General features: G+C 41.6%; 2 protein-coding genes across 10 annotated transcripts in view; both read right to left on the minus strand.

Annotated features, from left to right (window-relative positions):
* Positions 1-13,124, minus strand: part of NFKBIZ (NFKB inhibitor zeta) — a 30,247-nt gene extending 17,123 nt beyond the window's left edge. Inside the window, exons 1-2 of the mRNA XM_023623133.2 lie at positions 12,454-13,124; positions 10,959-11,027 (exon numbers count right to left, since the gene is read on the minus strand). The gene's annotated coding sequence lies outside the window, so the exon portion shown is untranslated. The remainder of the gene's footprint in view (positions 1-10,958; positions 11,028-12,453) is intronic.
* Positions 13,125-16,139: 3,015 nt separating this feature from the next.
* Positions 16,140-22,582, minus strand: part of NXPE3 (neurexophilin and PC-esterase domain family member 3) — a 46,006-nt gene continuing 39,563 nt past the window's right edge. For 5 of the 9 annotated variants that reach the window (XM_023623837.2, XM_070243842.1, XM_023623838.2 and 2 more), the window contains 2 exons: positions 19,921-20,127; positions 16,140-17,554 (listed from right to left, as the gene is read on the minus strand). In XM_023623837.2, coding sequence (XP_023479605.1) covers positions 17,004-17,554; positions 19,921-20,127 — 758 coding nt within the window. In that variant the 3' untranslated portion in view covers positions 16,140-17,003. The remainder of the gene's footprint in view (positions 17,555-19,920; positions 20,128-22,582) is intronic. The other 4 variants (XM_023623841.2, XM_070243845.1, XM_070243843.1 and 1 more) reach the window with 1 other exon arrangement.

Raw genomic sequence — 22,582 nt, forward strand, 5'->3', positions numbered from 1 at the left:
TTCTGTGTTTTGGCCTAGAAAGACCAAAAAGTTCTTCTTTGAAATAATTTCATAGTTCCTGTTTGCAGCAAATTATTAATATCTGATATCAAAGCATGGTGGACCCTTATATTTCTGTTGAGGAAGTTTCTCAAGGCAGCTAAATATACCTGTCTAGTAACCCAATCACATAGATGGATTAGCAAAAGATTTGCACATCTCGGAACACCCTCCTCAGTACTGACGGAATGAACTTGAAACTCCTCTAAGTACTGTATGTATAGTATGTACAACTTTGAGTATTATGGACCAATTGTGTCAAGGCAAAATCAATGCTGGAATGTCCCTGGAGACACCTCTCTGGAGCTTCCTCTTGCCTGAAAGTGTCTATAAAGAGGTGCCCTGTACCACTCTGTGTGTCCCACAGCTATTTCCTGAGCACCTCTGATGTGCCAGGCGAGTCGTCCACCGTGTAAAGTAACTCCGCTGCTTTCCAGGAGGCACGCAGGGCCTGTCCTTGCAGCGCAATCAGTGAGATGCCCTGTAAGCAGAGGCTGCATCACAGCAGTGCTGCAGTATCCTGAAATACCTTCCAGCCCAGCAACAGAATGATATCTAAGGACGTAAATTGGAAAACAAAACAAACTTGTCTTTTCCTTGAATACTTCATTTCTAAAGAAATGAACATTTTTTCCATTGGACTTCAGAAAATATTCACGCACTATAAATGTGTATATGATTCATGCAAAATCATATGATCTACATGATGGAATGATGTTCAGTGTTGGTCTGAAGGGCTGCCTGGCGTACCACACTCTCTTATGAGTCATGATCAAAACTCACATGAAACAAGCACAGTGTCCTAAAATTCACCTTAGAGTAAACTGTTCTTGGCTCATAGGTGTTTCCTGGTCTCTGTTTATAATGATGAACTTCATGCATAATAGACACACATAGAAATATAAATGATGAAGGTAAGCTTTGCCCAAAAGGGCAGAGCATTGCGAGTCCTTTAATGGCTTCTGCTTGCTCTTCCTTGTGACAATTCAAAGATTTCATTCCCACACATGTGAAAGAAACCATCATAAGTACTGAATTTGGGAATATTGTCAATTCTGAACTGCCTTAAACAGAACGGTGAGGAAAGAAAAGCATCGCCTCCCTTTTTTCCTCTCCATTCTCCTTTTTTCTCACTCTTTTTCCCACGCCAATCTGCAAGTTCTAGACAGTAACACACAGTCCAAAATCATTCTTCCTTATAAATCCTTCTTCTATAAAAACTTCCATCCTCTGGGAAGTTTGTTCAGCTTTCAGGAAGAAAACTCCGATAAACTGATTCATACTGTACTGTAAATAAATAACTTTATTACCTTTCATGGGAATATTTACTTTTTGAGGGGAAAAAAAACATCTGAAGGCCATTAATTAAACTCAAAGGACTGAACGTTGCATAGTTGAATTTTGGGATCTGAAGTAATTAAGCAAAGATTTCTGACAGAAAGACCCTTCACTCTTCCTTTGTGTAAGACATTGGCCTACAGGAAGCTAAGAAACTTCCAAGCTTCATCCTACTTTCCTTTGGGTAATAATTTAGATCTTCTCGTTTCCCAGAAGAAAAGGTTAAATCTGAAAGGTGGGTTAATTTGAGCTTAATGCCTTGTTTATATAGAAATAGGATCCCATCCTTGTAAATGCTCAATCATAACTGTTTAATAAACATGCTGATCACACTGATTGATATGTTGACTTCTCTTTTTCAAAATTTTCATATTCATAATCTCCTTTTCCCTTCCATTTTTAACACGGATAACATATATTTGTCAAATTCAATTAGGGGTGAGAAATAATTTCATGCCTTATATGAAGGCGTGAATGCCTTATGTGCCACATTTTATCAAGAAGAATTTCACTTCTAGAACTTTTAATTCACAATTTAAGACTTGAGGTTTGAGGCCTTTTGGGAGATTGTGGGGTTTTTTTGTTTTTTCCACATATGTCTATAGCCGACTTATGTTGAATTTTTATAAGCAAGGACAGGAGCATGTGCAAGATAGAAAGACTAAGTATAAAAATGTTTAAGAGCTGAGAAGGAGAAATTAGCTGAGATCATCATGTGCAGAACAGACATCATTACCCAAAAAATAATAAAAAATTATAGACCCACAACATAATACTACTTTGATACACTGAGGTTAATAACAACTAGCACTACTGAATGTCCACCAGGTACCGAGCACTGTGTTAGGTTCTTCATGTATATACTTTATCTCTAACGTAATCAACGCCTGGGAGAACAGTCAGAGAGTAAGGTGAAATATGCACAGATGAAATCTTGCCAACTACAACCCACTTCAGCAGACAAATACAACAAACACGTATAGCTATGAACAGAATTTTGTCATTGAAAGGATAATTTAAATTGGAGTTAATTAATGAGGAAATCTGAACTCTCAGTTACTAAAAGACTATGCAAATTTCATACATTAACGACAATTATTCATTCAAACAATTATTTCACTTCCCCCAAAACTGCTTTTGCTGACATTTGCTGGATGCTTTAGGCCAGGAGTCAGCCACTATGGCCTGCAGGCCACATCCGGCCTGATGGACATGCTGACAGCTAAGAATGGTGTTTACCTTTATAAATAGTTACATTTTAAATGGTTATATAGGGGCCTACATAATATCCTCCATCTTATTTCTTAGCCCACGAAACCTAAAACATTTACTAGTTGGCCCATTACAGAAAAAGTTTGCCAACCCCTGCTTTAAGGGAAAGCACTCAGAGGCCCTGTGGAGTCACGGCTTTGAAGGCAGCAACCTCAGCTCTAGCCCTTACCAGCTATGTGACCTTGGGCAAGTCCCTGAATCTCTGAGCCTCAGTTTACTCATGTAGCAACTGGGATACTAGTATCTGGATCAAACTGATAAGATCATACGAGATAATGTACAATGCATGTAAAGTATTTGACACATCCTAAGCACTTAATAAGAGTTAGCTCCCTTCTCGATCCCATAAATTATTATGACCATTAAGTAAGTCTCCACCCAATTTGTGTGTGCATGTGGCTGGGAGGAGCAGGGAGGGAGAAATTACACACTGGACAGAAACCTGTCTAGTCATACCTTGAGTCTGCAAGCATCTTTCCCCGAGAGCACTTTCACATCTGTGCAATCAAACTGGTTAGAAAGGAGCCCGATGTATAAAAAAGTCCTAATTGTAGAATCTGTAAGTCAGGAACTATTATAATGAACAATTCCTAAAGATGCGCCAAAGTGGCCACGAGGTTCAGTAAACAGGTTCTCTGGTTAACACCCTTCCATTTTTCTCTATTTCCAACAAGCATGCTCAAATTTCACGTCTTACCCTCATTCTGGATTTTACAGATTGTCCTACTACCCGCAGAGTGCCTTGTTCCCATCAGCCTACATCATCCTATACAGTTTAAAAGTTCCATAAAAGTCTAGGAAACAGGGTCTGGGGGACCAAAAGGCAGTCAGTGACAAAGAGTAGAGGGTAGACAGAAACACAGTCACGTTTTGGTTTCATGTGTCGTGTTCCCCTTACCTCTCAGGATCTCGGACCCGCGATTCCCACCCCGCTGCTTCCCCACACACTTGAGAGCTGAGACACACTCCCGTCCACGAGGTCCTCTCTGGCCATGGTGATCTTCAAGATGCGTGTGTGGCCTTTGAAAACACTTTCCAGTGATTTTGATTGTCCTGTAAGGAGGAGCTCCCCACCCGCTGGAGAACTGTTGCTGCAAATTCCTTTACCCAGTAATTCTAGTGCCATTCATACCTCTCAGACAACCTGAACGAGACAGGCCAGATTTAATACGGCTCTTCGCCTGTACGAAATACCAATGGATTCAGATTTACCTTTGATTATGATTCCTTAGAAAAAAGAAGGAGGGTGGACTTGGTTTAAATGCCCCTCCTACCTAGAGCTGTTATTTTATGAGACACAGACCATAACCAGCAGTCCTCCTGGAGAAAATTATAGAGAAAGGTGGCAGACTTGTGTTTGTAATGACTGCTGGCACCCACATAGCTATAAGGAGACAGTAACCTTTAAATACAAATACAGGTATTGTGAGTGAAAGGAAAAGAGACCTGACAGAAAGCCAGGACTCCATAAAGAAACTTCTATGAAAATTACCAAAAAACAGTAAATGCAAAAGACAATCTGAGAAGAGTGACCAGATTGCTGAAATGCCTGGATTTTTAAAGAAAGTCGCACCTACTTTCTCATAAAGAAATGCTGTTGCAGAGAAGGGACTGGGTGATCTTGATTTGTGGAAGGTACAGGTTAAAGGAAAATAGAAATAGAAACAAAAGTAAATTTTTAGGTTGTATATTTCACGATTCTCAAATATATGTATCTGTGTGTTATTTATCTAAAGATATTTGTTAAAGAACAAAATTTTATTTCAAGAAAAGCTAAAGGCAATATCCAGCCATCTATCATCAATTTATAGTCTACTGATCATAAAAATTAACCTATTCATAGGTTCACTGAGCAAATATTTACTGAGCACCCACAATGTTTGGACCCTCTTCCAGGTACTAGGAACACAGTCCCGAACAAAAAGACAGTCTGCCCTCATGCGAATTACATTCTACTGGGAAAGGCAGACAATAGTCAAACAGCCATAGGAATATAATGCCAGCAGGTGATAATGTGCTGTGAAGAAAACAAAGCACAGCAAAGAGAGATAGCCAGAGGAGATATTTCAGCTAGAGATGTCCTGGGAAACCTGTGCACTATCTTCCAAACCTACGTGGCAGCAATGCAGTTTGAGATCTGAGGACTCTTTTCTCCCGTCCTCTCTGACCTCTGAGCACACCTCCACACTCCCGACACATTCACCTCTGACCTGGATAAAGACTGCAGCTGCCTGTCTCCAGCTCTGACCTTTTCTCTGAGTTCTGATTCCACATTACCAAGAGCATAATCAACAGGTCTAAAACCAACCATGCCATATTCACCTTTGCTCCTCTAGTCCCACCAAAAGACTCTATTTTTCTAGAAATTTCTAGAGGACTTAAAGATTTCTTTCTGCTCCTTCGTTCCACCGTAGAAAAGTCCTAAGTTTCTTCTCCAAAATGCTTCCCACCTACACCTTAATCCTCATTCTCACTACCATGACGTTTAAGAGCAATTAGAAGTTTGTTTGGGAAAGTCATGATATTCACGTTTTCCCCTGCTTGACCACAATTGCACCCTATAACCTCCCAATTCAAAACTAACCTCCCATGCCTGGTTTTCACATCCTCTAAAATCCAGCTGCATCAAATCTATCTGTAATGGACTGTACTGCATCTTCCCAAAGTTCATATGTTGAAGCCCTAACCCCCAGTACCTCAGAATGTGACTGGACTTGGAGACAGGACCTTTAAAGAGGTAAGTAAGTTAAAACAAGGCCATCAGGATGTACCCTAATCCAGTCTGCCTGGTGACCTTATTAGAAGACACACTACGGATGTGCGTGCAGAGGAAAGACCGTATGTAGACACGAGAGAAGGTCGCCATCTGCAAGCTAAGGAGAGAGTCTTCAGGAGAAATCAACCCTGCTGGCACTTTTATCTGGGACTTCTAGCCTCCTAAACTGTGAGAAAATAAATTTCTGTTATTTCAGCCACCCAGTGTGCGGTATGCATGACGGCAGCCGGAGCAGACTAATGCACCAGCCCATCATACTTCCACCTGCTGCTCAACATGCAGAACTTACAAATGGTTCTGGAGAACAGCACACTCATTCTTGCTCCAAACTTTTATCCAGGCTAGAATTCTCACCTGTAATATCTTCATCCACTGCTTAAAAGCACAGGGTTTTGAAGCCAAACAAACCTGGGTTCAAATCCCAGCTCCATTTACTTAATAACCACATAGCTTTAATGAACTTCTCTAAGACTGTTTTCTCACCCATAAGATGGGTATCTTAACTGCATTCAGTCAGTACGTGGGTTAAATGAGGCAGTGTACGTGATATGCCTCACACAGCTCCTGGCACACAGTATACGCTCAAGGATGGTAGTCATAATTATTGTCCATTTTCAAAGCTCCATTGAATACTGGATTGTTAACTTTCTAGCCTCTTTGGACCACCAGCCCAAGCAGAAGAGAATACAGGAGAAGAGGAGAATCAGAGTCAAGTGTGGAGCCCTACCCTCCAGGGCCTTGATGCTCCTGAGCATGCTGGAGTTCATGGGACAAGCCATGGGAGCCATGAGGGGGGTTGAACCGCATAAAAGCGTGATCGACACCATACTGTAGGAAGGATAAAGCAGCAGCCGAGTGTCGGTGAGCAGGACAGACACTCTGCAATAGTCAAGGTGACAGGCCAGGAAGAACTGAACTCGAGCGGTGCCTATGAGAACAGAAGGGGGGAATTATTTAAAGAGGTATTTCAGACATATAACCGAGAGGACTGGCAACAGACTGAACACAGGAGAGTCAGAGGGAACTCTGAGGCCCTGAGGTCGATGGAGCAGCAGCACCAAGAACAGAAATACGATGCCAGGGGAAGGAGGGCGGAGGCACAGAGTCTGATTCTAACCTTCAGGTTCCACACCCTGTGCTGCACCTCACGCACACCTGCAGGCCGATCGGGCAGTCTCTGTGCCCTTCTCTTCCAGGAAAACATCAAGAAAGGATTTCAAAAGCAACTCACACCAAGACAAAAATGGTAACCTTTCTTAGAGGCTGTCTGCATTTTAAGAAAGCCACCCCCACACCAAAATGAACCATCACAAAATCTGGATAACTGACAAGCATGAGCGAGGCGTGGGATGGAGAGAACATGTCCTTGAACATCAGTGTCATCACACAGTCCACCTCTGCCTACTACAAGCACTTGGGCTGGCTGCAGTCTGACACCGTCCCTCGATTTTGACATTAGTGTTGCGTTTAAGAATCCCTTTGTTATCTTAATGCTGGATGCTGTTCAACACCACAAAAAAACAAAACAAAACAAAACCTGTTTTCATTGGCTGTTTAAAAGAAATGAAACATCAGCACACAACAGCAGAGCTGGGCAGGTCCATGACGTGTCTGCATCTGCCATCCTTCAGCCAGCTCCAGGTCATAGATGCCAACTGTAGACTCAAGAGACCTTGCCCGGTGCTCGTCTTCAGTCTCCTCCACCCCTAATTAAACCCACCTCCTTTACCCTTGACAGAGGTATAAAATAGAAAGTTCTTATAGTCTTCAAAATAGTTTTTCACAGATTAGGAAACAATTAAAGAATTCCTTCACTTTTTTTCCCATTCTGGGTTGTTTGTTCAACCAAAACTCACAGAGTGACTATGTGCTTACACTGCAGAGGGGAGGGAAAGAGGCAGAGGAAATGAAGAGGAGGATGAAAATCTGAACTCACACAATTCCCCTCCTCAAGGTTTCTCCGTTCAGTTAATCTTCAATCACCTCTGTGGATCGCTTTTGTAGCTCCAGCCCTTTGAAACCTCCCACACGCCTCTCTCGGTTTCTTTGAAATGTGGGATTCCACAGCAAGTGGTTCACATCTTCAAAAGGATCTGACCCATATGGATCTAAGTGCATCACCTCAACGATTCTCATAGGAGTTATTCCCAGCCATGCAAGTGTTTGTAAGTGTGTAAGTAGGTAGACCCACAAGGATGAGTATGAAGGGGAGGTTGATTTGTTTTAATAGTCATGGTGCTGAAACATTCAGTAGATTATCTACTCTGAATTTCATATCACTTCCTGTCACTTTTCATGGTGTACTCACTTTTTCACTGCACTCTGCCAAACACTGCACAAAATGAGTTAAAAAGAAACCATCATGGTGCGGCTGCTGTAGAAAACAGTATGGCAGTTCCTCGAAATATTAAAGATACAATTACCATATGATCCAGCAATTCTACTTCTAGGTATACACTCAAAAGAATTGAAATCAGGGACTCAAACAGATACTTGTACACTCATGTTCACAGAAGCATTATTCCTAATAAACAAAAGGAAGAAGGAACCCCAGCATCCATCCACAGATGACTGGAAAAGTGGAAGACACACACACAATGAAATATTCTTCAGCCTGATAAAAGAAGGAACTTCTGACACATGCTGCTACATGGATGAAACTTGAGGACATTATGCCAAGTGAAATAAAACAGTCACAGAAGGACAAATAGTATATTCCACTTATATGAGGTACCTAGAGTCGTCAAATTCATAGAGACAGAAAGTAGAATGGTTGTTGTCAAGGGCTGGGGGAGGGAGGAATGGAGAGTCATTGTTTAATGGGCGTGGAGTTTCAGTTTTGGGAGATGAAAAATTTCTGAAGATGAATAATAGTGATGGTTGCACAACAATGTGAACGTACTTAATGCCACTGAACTATACATTTAAAAATAGTTAAGATGGTAAATTTTGTTATGTATATTTTATCACAATTTCTTAAAATATTAAACACATTTAAGAATGTAATAGAAGAAAATGTTCCTGAAATAAAGAAATATGGGGGAAAAAAAAAAGAAATCACCCCTCTTCTGGAAGCAGGTATTAAAAATTCATAGCAATGATGCAGACACAGAGCAAGACACACAAAGAGACCACAGGCCCGAGAAGAATCTTGTTGACCTCGATGGAGTTAAGCGTGTCTAGAGCATTACAGCTAAGTGTTTCAGCCTTGCTGTCATTATCACAGCCCCTAAGGAGCCTTTGTGGACATTTCTTCCCTAATTGTCTCCTGATGAAAGTTTAAAACCACAGATACTCTGCTGTTCTATGGTCCTTTAGAGGGTCCAAAACCATTGTAATAGCTAACATATTCCCCCCAAAAAAACAATTTTCCCTCTTGGGGACAATATCACCCTTTTTGAGACAGCATGATTTACAGTATTAGCCAATCTAGACAATGAGTGTTATGACAAATAGCAAATTTGACTAAAATAATCAGAGGACTGTGGAGGCACACATACTAACCAAAGCTAAAATGTGTCCAAAAGTCTTACACCAATCTTAAAAGCATCTGCCCACAGCTAAACATCTAAACAAAAAGTGAGAAATTCATTTTTAATGTCTCTAAACATCTGGATCGTATAGATATAACATCGTATAGATATATAGATGTAACATATGTAACGTATAGATATGGATCTATATCATATAGATATAACATCCAGGTGATTAACAGAATTTCGAGAAGTTAAATTCAGATATTTGGTATCATTTATATAGAATGTAGCATTACCATTGTTGTTTATAACAATGACAGAATTTACTTTCCTACATGGTAAAATGACATATGCAGATTTTATAGAAAAACAGCATAATTTTTCTTATTAACTGGAACTTAAGGAGCCTTATAATTTTGCTTTTCAAAGTGTAGACCTTGGGCCAGCAACATCAGCATCACGTGGGAGATTGTTAAAGATGCAGAATTATAAGCTCCACCCTAGACCATCTGAAACAGAATCTGTAGTTCAACAAGATCTCCAGGTAATACTTACACATATTAAAATTTGAGAAGCACTGCCTTAAAAGATGAATATCAAAGTCTTTCTTAATTCATGGGAGCATTTTATTTTTTCAACCATCCAAGTAGATTTATTTATTACTGCACTCATCTTACACTATAAAGTCTATAGGAAATGCAAACTAGAAAAGTATAATGCGAAATTTAAAAAAAAAAATCACCAGATACAAAACATGCAAATTTCTACCCTGGGGGCTACCTCTGACAGAAGTTAATTTGGGGAGTTAGTAACTCACTCTGCAATAGCAGGGACGGTAGAGAGCAGGTGAATGGGTCTGCCAGGTGCCCACAGCTCCTCTCTTCAGAAGCAGCAGCAGGGCCCTTCAGCAGGGGTGTGACTAGAAATGCCCTTCCAAGCCTCAGCTTTCCCGCCTGGAAGGAATTGTCCTGCAAGAAGCCAGTGACTGAGCAGCAGGATTCCCCTTTCTTTATAATCCCAGCTGTTGTGTCCAAAAATGGCCGAATAAGTCAGAGGCTGCCTCTCCCCAAACATCAGCCCAACCACTCCCAGCAATTCCACCATATTGCTTCACTCTTTGAGGTATGAAAGATTGCCCTGTGGTCTTCTTAAAATATGAAAGGTTATGTATGTATCAACTAAAATTTTCTCAGTTAAATCTGAACAGGGAGTAGGCGTTAGCCAGGTGGGAGCCAGGGAAAGGGAAGGACCCCAGGGAAATCAGAGCCCTGGACAGAGGTTGACCTCTGTTAATATCCCAGCGGCCTGGCAGCAATGGCACTGGCTATAGAGAGAAGGCCCCTCAGATTCAAATCTAAGCTCTGCCACTTACTATCTGGGGGACCTTGAACCAACTGCTCAATCCTTCTGAGCCTCAGTTTCCTCACCTATAAAATAAGGCTAATTACATCTACCTCAGATGCTATTCTGAGGGCTAAATGAGACCGAGCTGGTCAACTCCCAAAACAAGGGTTTAATAAGTGTTATTTCCCTATCCGGTAACTCCTCCGAGGAGCAGTGAAATATTTTCACCCACTAACTTTGGAGGGAAAGTGTTTTACCTCACAGACGGTCCTAAATTAAAAGAACAGGAAGTGCTTTACTCAGAAACCACATTTGCCGGCTTCAATGAGTGAATGAGTGTCTTCACCGAAACTGCAGGGGGCACGACGCTCTCTGAGCCTGTTGAAGATTACATAACTCTGAAACTGTCAGCACAGAGCTGAATTCCCCTCTTAGACGTTTTCATGTGTCCTCCTCTCACAGAAAACAGTGGAAATTCAAATTGGTTCAAAAAGATGCTAACCCACCAAAAATTCCTAGTTCACAAGAAATCACAGTAAAATGCCTATAAGTAAAATTCATAGTAGCTTTGAGACCATTTCAAAATTGATTGATTTAAGAGATCCAAGAATCTTAGAAACTTTAGAAAACATCACACTGCCCATTTTGATGACATCGGCCAAGGCCCAGGTAGCATCGGATCCTATTTGTTTAGAAATATCTGCCTTTCTCACCCTCAGGAGTTCAGCATCAGGCCAAGAAAGCCAAAAGGTGACGTTCAGCCTCCTGGTCTTCCCGTCGACCTGGGGGAAAATTAAGAGACCGCCAGATCAGTGCCAGCTATGAGCCAAAAAGAAATGGTTTTCTCAGGAGCAATCCATTGTGGGTCTCAGAACACTTGGAAAATTGTCCCCTTCGGTAGTGCTCTCCACGGCTCTTCAAATTCTGAGAGTGGGACTTCTTTCAGGACAAAAGAGAATGAGAAAGGTTTGCCTCCATCTCCTCGGTGAGGAAAAGCCTGTCTCCAGACTAGATTATTCTGACCATGCCATCACCACCATTCTGGAAAGGATGCTGCCAAATGTTTAACATTATATGGGTTGCGCCTGATTTCTTGGGCTAACTGATCCCAGACTCACTCTTCAGTCACCCCCAGGGCTCCTTACTTGCACCCTGCCCAACTGTCTCTTCAACCTAAACAAAACGATGTTAGAAAAACGATGGGGAAGGGTCGTGGATCATACATTGTATTCTGAAGCCAAACAAGACTTGAGGGTGATCTGCTTGTTTCCATGGTCCGGGTGGCTGATCCCTCCTCTATCAGGGACTCCCATGGTCCAGGTGGCTGATCCCTCCTCTGTCAGGGACTATGGAAGGTAGTGAACAAGCCTGGGAAATTTTCCTCTCCTTCGTCTAAACAACCTACTGTCTAAGAGGGGTAAAAAATATCCCACCTGACCAGATAATCTATGTCTTTAGATGCCAGATTTAAAGTGGGGGAATATACATTACCAGGGGCATAAAATTTACATAATAACTGTCATCCTCTTCGGGACACCCCCACCACACTACAGCCAGTTCACTAATCCCTGGGAGAGAATCTCTAATCCATCATACCTAGAAATGTGCTTTTATTAGCACAAAATCCCTTAAAATACTTTATTCAGATTGCTATAAATCTGAGGATCAAGTCATCAAATTTCAGGTTGTCCTCATTCATAAAATGGTCTTGTAATACTTTAATTTTACGGAAGTAATATAAGAATAAATGAGAATATTCTGTATAACATTTCCATCTACTCAGATATATTTTTCCCTAAGATATGGTTTTATGCCAAGCCTTGGTGAGAAAGTAGGCCTCTAAATCCACACTCCAATCTCCTGGGACATTTCTGCCTTGAGGCATCACAGTTGTACATGACTGACAGAACATAAATTGTTACACTGCTTTCATCACCCATCCTATCTACCTCCTCCATCAGCATCCTAGTCCTTCCTGGGCCTTAAGGCAAACAGACATGATTCATAGTCATTACTGAACTATAAAAACATCCCAGATTTTGTTACCCCAAAAAACTGCCCCCCAATATTTTGCCCCCAAACAAATATGATTACCCAAATATCAGAAAGTGACTCCAAAGGAAAGAATTTGAATATGGGGGTGGGGGGAGGGGAAGCTTAGCATTTAAGATACTTTTTCATACTAAATATCAAATAATAAAAATATACCTCTGTTTGAAGAGTCAAGTCATACAAATACGTAAAGGCAAATCAATTGTTTCCAGTTGTGATCAGCGATAATCGCCCAAGTACGTGAGAGCATGAGAGAGACGATCAGTTTCCTTTTGAGGTTACATGATAAGCAGAGCAGCTAAGCAGCCTTTTTCTCTAAGAACTCGTGGCCAGAGGAGGCCAGCCCCGCTCCCCGGCCCCCTTTATAGGGTTCCTGCGTGCTCTAGAGGGTGGGGGCGGGGAGAGCTGGGGACCCGTTTCTAAAACACAGTAGACGGTCAGACTCTGGTTGGAACCGGGGTGCGTGGGCACAGAGGAGGCGGGAGAGGCAGCAAGGACGAGGTTCTGGATTTTTTTCTGCACTCTGGAAATTCCCAGGCCGAAAAGGTACCAACTCGAGTCCGGACATTCCCCGCGAGGGCTGGCTCCAAGACCCGGACTGGAGCCGCGCACAGGAGTCAGCAGCCCATCTACAGACGTTTTTCTTAGGGATGCCTTTTGAAAATGTCTCCCGGAGTCCACTGCCGGGCATTACGGTTGCCTCCTCATTAGATTCACCTTCTTCTCCTTTCGCCTTTTCTGTAAGGCCCCTAAATGTGCGCGCGGGGGCGTGGGGGAGGGGGCAGGTACTTTCTACAACACAGCTTTTTAAACGTGGCAATCGAAAGGGAGGATCGCTGTCTCGCGCCTTTACTGACAAATCAAAGGACCAGGAATCTGTGACATAAAAAGCAGCGGTCCTACAACGTGAAGATCACGTAATTTTCATGGGGGAGGGGGAGAAGGGGCGAACTTAACAGAATGAATGATCCATTGCACGACAATGAAAGGATTTCTCCTGTGACATTTAGTTTCACTGTGGCTTCTTTCTATTTTGGGACACTTGCTCCTGTCGTCTCTGTACTGCTGCCTTTTCTCCCTCAGGCAGTGTTAGAATCCAGCTTTACAATAAAGACCAGAAATGTCTGGCTTTCCTACAGGAATGGGCATCTAGAGCCAAACATCAGGTCCTTAAAACTTCAACACAACAGAAGGTCCTTCTCAAAGAAGCCTGACTTCCTCTCATTTAATGCAGAATACTGAAAAGCAAAATATGGCACACTTAAGGGCACACTTTTTAAAAACCTTAAAATGTAAGTGCACTTTCAAGAGACAGGTTAGACTGAAGCTGGTGAGGAGCGTTGTACCCTCCTACCTTCTGTATCTCAGAAACTTCTGCCCTCAACAACCCTCGCATCTACCGCCATCCCCCACACGCCCAGGATTCCTAAGTGACCCTAGCACACAGGCGGGGACTGCGGTCTTTTTCACAGAGAAAACGAGCACCTTCGAGGGTCCAGCCTGTGGCCAAGTAAAGTTCCATGTGCTCCACTTGGGCGGCCCAGGTTTGCAGGCTTGGATCCCGCGCGCCAACCTACTCCTCTCATCAGCCCTGCTGTGGAGGTGTTCCACGTACAAAGTAGAGGAGGATTGGCACAGATGTTAGCTCAGGGCGAATCTTCTTCACAAAAAAAAGAGCACTCTCGAGATCACGTACTTACTGCACACTGAGTCGTCAGGCGCTCTAAGTGCACGAGACTCCACCGTAGGCATAGACTCCGGGGAGAATAATGCTTAACACAAGAGAATGAAGATACTTCAAGTGGAATTTCTGCCATAAGCAATTACTTAATGTTTAACAGCTGAATTCACCTGGACCTGCAAAGATAATCCTGAGCAGCTTTTTTGGGGGGGAGGGGGGAGCTTGTTTCTGCTGTTTCCTTTGGGTGTTTATTTTCCTGTACCTCTCTTGGAAATTGCTGTTTCCTTCAATAGACCCACCAGAAACAGACTCACCTCTGGCATATTAACACATAGACAGGTACAGGCTTACCATATATATTCTTGTCAAGCACCCCAATGTATCATTCTGAAACTTAATACCGGGAGCCAGGAAGTGTCAGTCAATTGGTATTTAATAAAATGATGGTTGTTCAAAATAATAAAATGGATCATATTGGAACACCAAAGGTCTGTTTTCTATCTGCTAAAGAAATGTTACTTTTAATAGGATAACTTCTATGAAATCTAATTTGCATAGAAGGACCTTATTATGGATTCTGTCTTTCACAAGTAGCATCAAATCAATCATTTGAGTTCTAGAATATGAGGAGATCCACTAAATGAAATTAATGCTGTTGTTCCAAAATAAAAATCCATATGCCAACCCATGAAATTGTATATAAACCACTGTTATAATATCTTATTATAAACCTAAATGTCCAACCATAATGGCCAACTTATGTAAATAATGGTAACATCATTAGCTGAACTGTTAGGCAGATTTTTATAATTAAGTTATGAAAAAATACTTGTATGTTAAATTAAAAAAAACAGATATAAATTACATATTCCCTGTGATTATAGCTATGTGGTCAAAAAAACCGGGAAGAAAATATACTCAAGTGCCAATGCTCATTGCATTCAGATGACAGAATTATGGATTCTAGTCATAGATTTTCTTCCTCTAGATTTTAGTTTTTAAAAATTATGATGCCCTATATATTTACAATGGAAAATATATACTTAAAACAAACTATGTTATATGGCTGGCATGCTAATATTCACAACTATGTGGTACTGGCCTAAAATAAACTTTTCAGAAGAAATTAAAATATTGTATCTAGTTGTCTAAATCTGAGATAGATTTAGGTAATATTCCAAACTCCACACTTAGGCATTTTTTTAAAACCTCCACACCAGACAGTAGAAAGACAAATAAGAAGAGGGACAGAAGTGAATGAGAATACTTCAAGAAACTATGTCATCAAATCTTTAGGACCTTATGTCACTAAATCAAAAAATAAAAAGTGGACAGGGTTACAAGAAATCATTTGCACAAACAAGTAAAATTACTCCAAAGCCCTGGAGAGGAAGTGGAAATTGAAATTCCCCTGGGAAGATGATGACTCAGCCTCCTCTGGCAATGCTTTAGAAAATGCTCAGAAGTTCTTTCATGAAAAAGAAAACCTCTCTTTACAAAAGTCAACAAGTTGTAGCTGAAAAGGACTATGGACTCTCACCCACCTTAGTTCAAATCCAAACTCGAGTTCCTTGTCTATAAAATGGAGCTAATGTTACCTGTGCTATTAGATCATGACAGAATTAAACGTGATGGGGAAAGCCCCTGAAACTATAGAGAAGCAGTATTATTTCTTTAGTTCTATCTTTTCTCTCCCCTTAGTGTCTCTTCAAGTGTAGAATCCCACCATTCCAGCAGAAGCACCCAAATTCTTCGACTCATTCTTCTAAAGAGTACATTTTTTCATCTTTAAGCATCTATCTTCTCTCTAAAGCCTCCCCAGTTTCTGCACATGTCCATTTTGGGATAAGAAGACTAGACTGTAACTGTGGCTCAAAAAGAAAAGAGTACTTACTAAATGGCCCCAATTAACTTAAACTCATTTAAAATTAATAAGATAAAGATAGTCAAGTAAAATTGATAATTCAGTTATTTTAAGATAGCCAGTAGGAATAGCAGCTTTTTACTTCCAAGCATGAGAGAATGTGTGCCTTATGCCCAAATCAAGAAATACCTGCCCTAGATTTCAATATCTAACTTTAATTTCCAATTAAATTGTAATGGCTAATTTTAGTATGCAATTCAAAATAACCGAAAAAGAAACACTTGAAACTGATGGAAATAATTTCCACAACTTTATAACAAACAATAGCATTCTTTACATAAAAGTCAATTCTTAAAACCCTCAAACTTCAGAACACAAAAATAGATTTCCCTTTATTGATTCCCCCCTTCCAGTTCCAAAAGTGGTTATTTTAGAATAAGGATTCATCACGTAAAGTTTAGCTGAATCAAATAAATAATAATCACCCGATGCAAATGTCAATTCAATGCACAGTTTTTACACGTACTTCTTTCACATTTCCCTTTTGCTTCTTTTCCAGACAAACACAGAACTGTGTAAATATTCTCACTATAAAATTCTGACCAAGGACACTGGCCTTTGCAAGTAATTCAGAAAAAGCGGGTCAAGAGAAACTCCCGAGACCCAGAGTCTTCAGTGTGGTACAGGAGCCACTGACTATGAGCCTCGTTAGTTCACCCCGAGAAGGTGGACCGACTGTGCTACTCATGCAGATGTGCACAATTTCCTCTACCAGATAACCTACCCACTCTCCACTGCCAGTCAAACATGTCCCTTCCAGTTGGGTCAGAACATTTCTCGTACGTTTTAGCCCGGTGATTTCCCCTCCAGGAGAAGCTAGTTCCAACACACTCCCTAGCATCTTTGGTACAAGGGCATTACAGTGCAGATGCTGTTAATAGTAGTTCTCCTAAGGCTGAGCCAAGATTGGAAAAAATCCTATAGGTAGATATAAACGTAATCTGCATTTTCTAAGCTCCTTACAAGTAATTAAAGTCCACCTCTTTTTGAAATTTTGTACATATCAATGGCAGCCATCTCTCCATGGGGCCACTCATGAACTTTCTGTAATGCAGGTGGTAGAGGTCACTGAATGTGATTCCACCAGTCTCCTCAGGCAGGCTAGGTCTCCAAGGGGCACACAAAGGACAAGAACATGTCCAGTTGGTTCTTCACAATAACTTCATCTGGATGTAGCTTGTGGGGTAGATAATGGGCCAGGGTCATCTCCCAGGCATCAACAAGATATACTCCAACCCCTGAGAACATCTTCCGAAGGATGGTATCCAGCTGAAAGTTGTACCAGTCGCTGTTGAAAAGGCTCACCTCAGGCCCCAGCTCTTGGGCGTTGGCTGTCCGGATGACTACCACAGTCTTAGGGCTTCGATCCAGGAGCTGGACCACTGCTCGACGGATGTTCCTGAGCCGCCGGATATACACTTCCAAGGGGAAGGTGCTGAAATGAGACCATACAGCTATGGCCACCACCGTGTTCTTCCCTCCCACGATGCCATTCAGCTCATTTGCCACATAACGGAGCTCATTGCTAAAGACGGTAGTGAAGCGGATGGGGGGACCGTGGCAGCGGTATCTGAGCAGGATGTTGTGCTTCTGGTCCACTGCAAGGAAGGGCCCCACGTTCTTGGGACTACCCAAGTTAAACTCCACCAAATCTGAAACGAGGAAAACTCAATTCATAAAATTGTTCAAACCAAGCACATATATTTTGATTATTCTTAGTGGCTTCAAAGAACAGTTTTTAAAACAAAAGTACAACAGAAAGGTACAATACAAAATGCACAGGGAACACCTACATTCCTTCCTCCTGGCCCCCTGGCCTGCATTGGCCCTAATTCTAACGTTTATTATTTAAATCACTCCATAAACATGACATTACAAGTAATACCATCAGTGATAGATTCTATACCAATGTCAATACCTCAGAAGCAAATCATCTGTTTACCTCTACTAGGCCAAGAAATCTTCCTGTTTGCACTGACTGTTGAATATCTAGAAGTCAACTTGGCATTTACACATTATTGTTCTAACAGATAAATATTATTTCTTCCAGGACAAGGGCTATAACTTTAGCTTAAATTTTATGAGCACATAATAGTAACCAAAACCTCTTTTTGCAATAGGTGAAAGAAAGGAGCAACCCTGTTTCTTTGACTTTGAATTGGATGGGAAATCATGCTCCAGCCTGAGAACTTCCATCTCTGTCCTAAGAACACAGACAGCAGAACAAGTGAGAATCCTTCGCTCCCTCCGCTTTATCTAGGATGTGTTTCAAAGTCCAGCTTCTCCAAGATCTTCTGAAGATCCCCCAGGAATCAGTGATTATTCTCCCTTGTAACTCCCAAAAGACTGTCTGTACATTCATCACTTGACACATGCCCCATGAGGAAACAGGGTCTGTCTCATACCCCAAAATATTCTCATAAGTGCCTTACAGAGAAATGACTAAGGAACTTTTGGCAACCCAATCCAACTAACATTTCCTAAGCCCCCATTCGGTGCCAGCCACTATCGTGCTATAAGCCAGCAATGCTCAGAGGGATAAGTCATGGTCCTCAATCTCAAGGGGTTTACCGTCAGTTCTAAAGAAGTAGCCTCAAAATATGACTGTCTTATACTGTGCTTAAATGTTAAAAGTAAGGTTTCGCTTTTTCCTCTGTGCAGTCCCAGGCTCCTCATCTAGACATTCCTACCTAATTCATTACTCCTTAGCATTTGGCCCCACGTAAATGGAATAGAAGCTCAAGCAACCCTTCTTTCTTTTGATTAAGATCAAGCACCAACATAAGGCTTTATCAGGTGAAAATCTTTCTGCACAGGGTAGGTGGAAAACGATCAAGACACTGAATGTGAACATTACTGTCAAGCCACATCATCATAACTTAAGAATCAGGCCGTTATAGACCCCTGGAGGGCCTTCCCGGTCAGCGTCAAACTGTGCTTTGCATCACACCACACAAATTATTTCCCTTCTCCTAACTTTTAATTTATGCTCTATCAACTAAAACTGAGCTATGTCTCTTTCAAGTAAAAAAAAAGCAAAACAAAAACTGGAATTAACTTTCTAATTTTGGGGGTCATATCTACTTCCTCCTTTCCTCCTAAAAATTAAATTTGAAACTAAGTTGCTGTAATAAATAAGAGAGAAAAAAGAAAAACATCACAAACAACAACTCACAACAAACCATAGGAATTTGCTTTATGAATAGCCCCGCCCATATACAGCCATCAAAAACAGTTTCCACAGAACTATTTGTCAGCTCCTTAAATTGTAAGCAGGGTCCTTAGTCCTGTTGCCTGGAGTCTACCCATCCTCACCCCATCCACACCTCTTCCAGGAAGAGGAAAAGGCCCACTGTGAATAAGGGATGGCCCTCCAATGAGTGGGATTTTATTCCAAGTCTGGAGGGCAGCCCCAGAGCCCAACAGTGATATCAAGAATCTAAGAATGCTGGAGCATACCCAGCTTCTCCCAGTAGGAGCCAGCTCCATCCCAGGTCACACCAGTGGACTGCCCAACGGATGAAATCCAAGGATGGCTCTGCTGCATGGATGCACTAACAATGACCACAGTCAGTTTGGCTGCTTCCTTCCAGTTAAGTCTATTATAACCTTGGAGTTGAACCAAAGAAAACTAGGAGAAAAGCAACTGGAAACGTCCACCTCTATTTTACAGCCCAGAATATGAGAAGTGAAAGGCACCCGTGAGGTGATAATTGTCCAGCTGCCTCATCTCTCACACGGAGAAATGAAGCCCTGAGAGGTAAACGTCCAGGGTCACACAGCTAACCAGTGCAATGAACTTCAATGAGAACCCAGTGCTTCCAACAGCACATCACAACCCCACTGCTGATGAGAAACTGTCACACATCTCCAGGGTTAGGACACTCTTCAGTCCTACAGAGAAGTAACTGCTTGATGGTCTGACGCCTTTCTTCAGGCCCCGGAGTGAGCCTGCTTGTTTCAAAGCTGATTTTGTACATGTGGGAAAGAGTTATGAAACAAAAAGCAAAGCACCAACCTGGAACAAACGTAGTAAGGTATTCAAACCACTGCCTGATTGTCGAGTCACCAAATAAATACACCACTTTTCTCTGTAAGCATTCTGTAATGTTGTCAGGGTCATTAAACTGGCGCATCTTAAACTTTCTGGGCATCCACTGATCTTTGTAATAATACCCAGAAGGAAAAGTTCCTGAGCCTTGAGATAGTTCGAGGTTGTTAGTTTCTGAAAAGAAAAAGGAAAAAATAAGATATTCTGAAATTCTCCTCTAATAAACCATACATGGAAAATGTTCTAAGAAACACAATTATGCCCCTACATTTGTTAGCCTGCTGACATATGGGTCACATTTCCTGCTGTCACATCTCAAAGAAATCCCAGACTTTCCCCTCTCTACAAAAGGTTCTCTTTTGCACAAAAATGGGAAGATCTGACCTGGGTATGAGGGTACTGGTGGACAGAAGGAGCAAAGGGGACTTTGAGCATTCCCTCTGATTATTCACATTTCTATCTAAGCCAAAAATAAAGGCAGGCAAAAACTGAGGAAATGTGTTGCTATAAGCATTGTCCAGCGTTATCCCAGGAGAAGAGTTTCTCATCCAAACACCTGTGAGGCAAGCAACAACTTAAATTCATATTTTACACATGCACGTGTGTATAATTTTACACATTACACATGTAGTAATATTAGTCCACTGCTTCTCCGCCCCTCACAAGGAGTTTTAACCCAGGGTTCCTACAATCAACTGTTAATTCAGAAGACCACCACTTCATTCAGAGACAAGCCAATAACATACAGTCTCAAGGATTAGTCCCCACAACACAAAAGGCTCAGGAGGTCTTTACACACAAAGGACAATATTAAAACGCATCAGTAGTGTGTACTCATGGCTGTAGCCTAGCTACACACCATCGCACAGCGCCAGGACACCTTTCAGAGGGAGAGTCAACATCCTTCTGCCCTAACACCTCCCCTGGAAAATACCACTGTGGAACCAACAAGCTCACATGCTTCAAAACAAACAGACAGGGAGAGCTAATATTTCCTGCAAGTTCACTTTGCACCAGACACTGTTCTGAACAATTAAACCTATTATCTCAGATGATGCTCAAGATAACCCTTTAAGGTAGGTCCTATTATTATCCCTACCTTTCAGAACAGGGAAGCAACCTGACCTGGGCCCCAGAAACAGCAAGTGGCAAAGCCAGGACCCGACCCAAGCCGGAGAACCCTGAAGCCCGTGCTCTTAATCACTGTGCCACATCGCCTCTCAAAAACATGTCTGTCTATGCCAGCCATTTTCTTTTTGGCTTTTGTCCTGAAGGTGTACACTTACTCATTTCTAACACTTACTCAAATGTACGGTCTTCAAAAAAACCACTAATCATTTTATATCACTTTCTTACACATCCCAAGGTTCGAACCTTGATCATTATCCAGTAATTCTACAGTCTCACCCATTAAATACAATTCGAAATCCAAAAGGTTATACGACTCAGAAATTTAAATGAGTCCCCTATTTGTGACTATTTTCAGCTTATTTAACTTCTTGATATTATCCATATTACTCAAAATTATTCTGGTTTTATTCCCTTCAAAGAAGATGCCCTATTTGACAGATAGTGCAGATTTAATCTTTTTTCTTAGGCATCTAATTCTTTGCAGGTTCAGGGCCAAAACTGTAAAGTAAACAGCATTTTTAAAAGCTTTATTTGGCAAATGTGATTACCAAAGGAAAAATGGGCAGTAAGGTAAATATTGATTTGGTTTATTCAAAAACAATTTCTCGGGGCCAGCCCTGTGGCCGAGTGGTTAAGTTCACGCATTCCACTTCGGAAGCCCAGGGTTTGACTGGTTTGGATCCTGGGGGTGGACATGGCACCGCTCGTCAGGCCATGCTGAGGCGGCATCCCATATGCCACAACTAGAAGGACCCACAACTAAAATATACAACTATGTACTAGGAGGATTTGGGGAGAAAAAGCAGAAAAAAAATAAAAACCAATAGTTAAAAAAAAAAAAATTTCTCAACACGTTACCGAGTGTGGCTTCACCATGGTACTACACCACGCACGGAGCTCACGCACCACAGCAGCACAGCAAGGATGCACAGGCCGAGGGCTCCCGGCCAGAGGCCTATGGCCCGGAGAAAACATTTACTAAGACGGCAATTTACAGTGATTTTGAAGTTTCCAGTTTTACTGTCTATTCTGAGTGAAATATATGTTATAAAGAAAAGTGTACATCAACAGGAAACAATTACCATTTCCATTCAAATGTTAATTAGATTTACTGCCAGAGTTAACTCAAGCAAAGCAGATCAATGACTGAACCTGACATTAATCTTTAAACAGGCAGCACTGGATAACAGATGGGACCTTTGCAGTGAAATGCATGAGCCTACACTGCCCTCTTAGGGTCGGCTGGGACCAACACACTTCCTGACTAATGGGATTTTAAGCAGGCTGAAGCTGTTCAAAAAGTCAGCCTTTCTGGGAACTCAGATGCATTTTCATATAAGATAACTGAGATATGAAAGCCTCTGAAATCGATAATATAACCCCTAATGTACTATACATGTGGAATAAAAATAATTAAAAAACAGAAATGTGTTATTACTCAACTTTCTGGTTATCCTGAATATTGATGGTGAAGGAAGAAGTGTACAGGCAGGTGGCT

The sequence above is a fragment of the Equus caballus genome, chromosome 19, assembly GCF_041296265.1.
Source record: "Equus caballus isolate H_3958 breed thoroughbred chromosome 19, TB-T2T, whole genome shotgun sequence".
Lineage (NCBI taxonomy): Eukaryota > Metazoa > Chordata > Mammalia > Perissodactyla > Equidae > Equus > Equus caballus.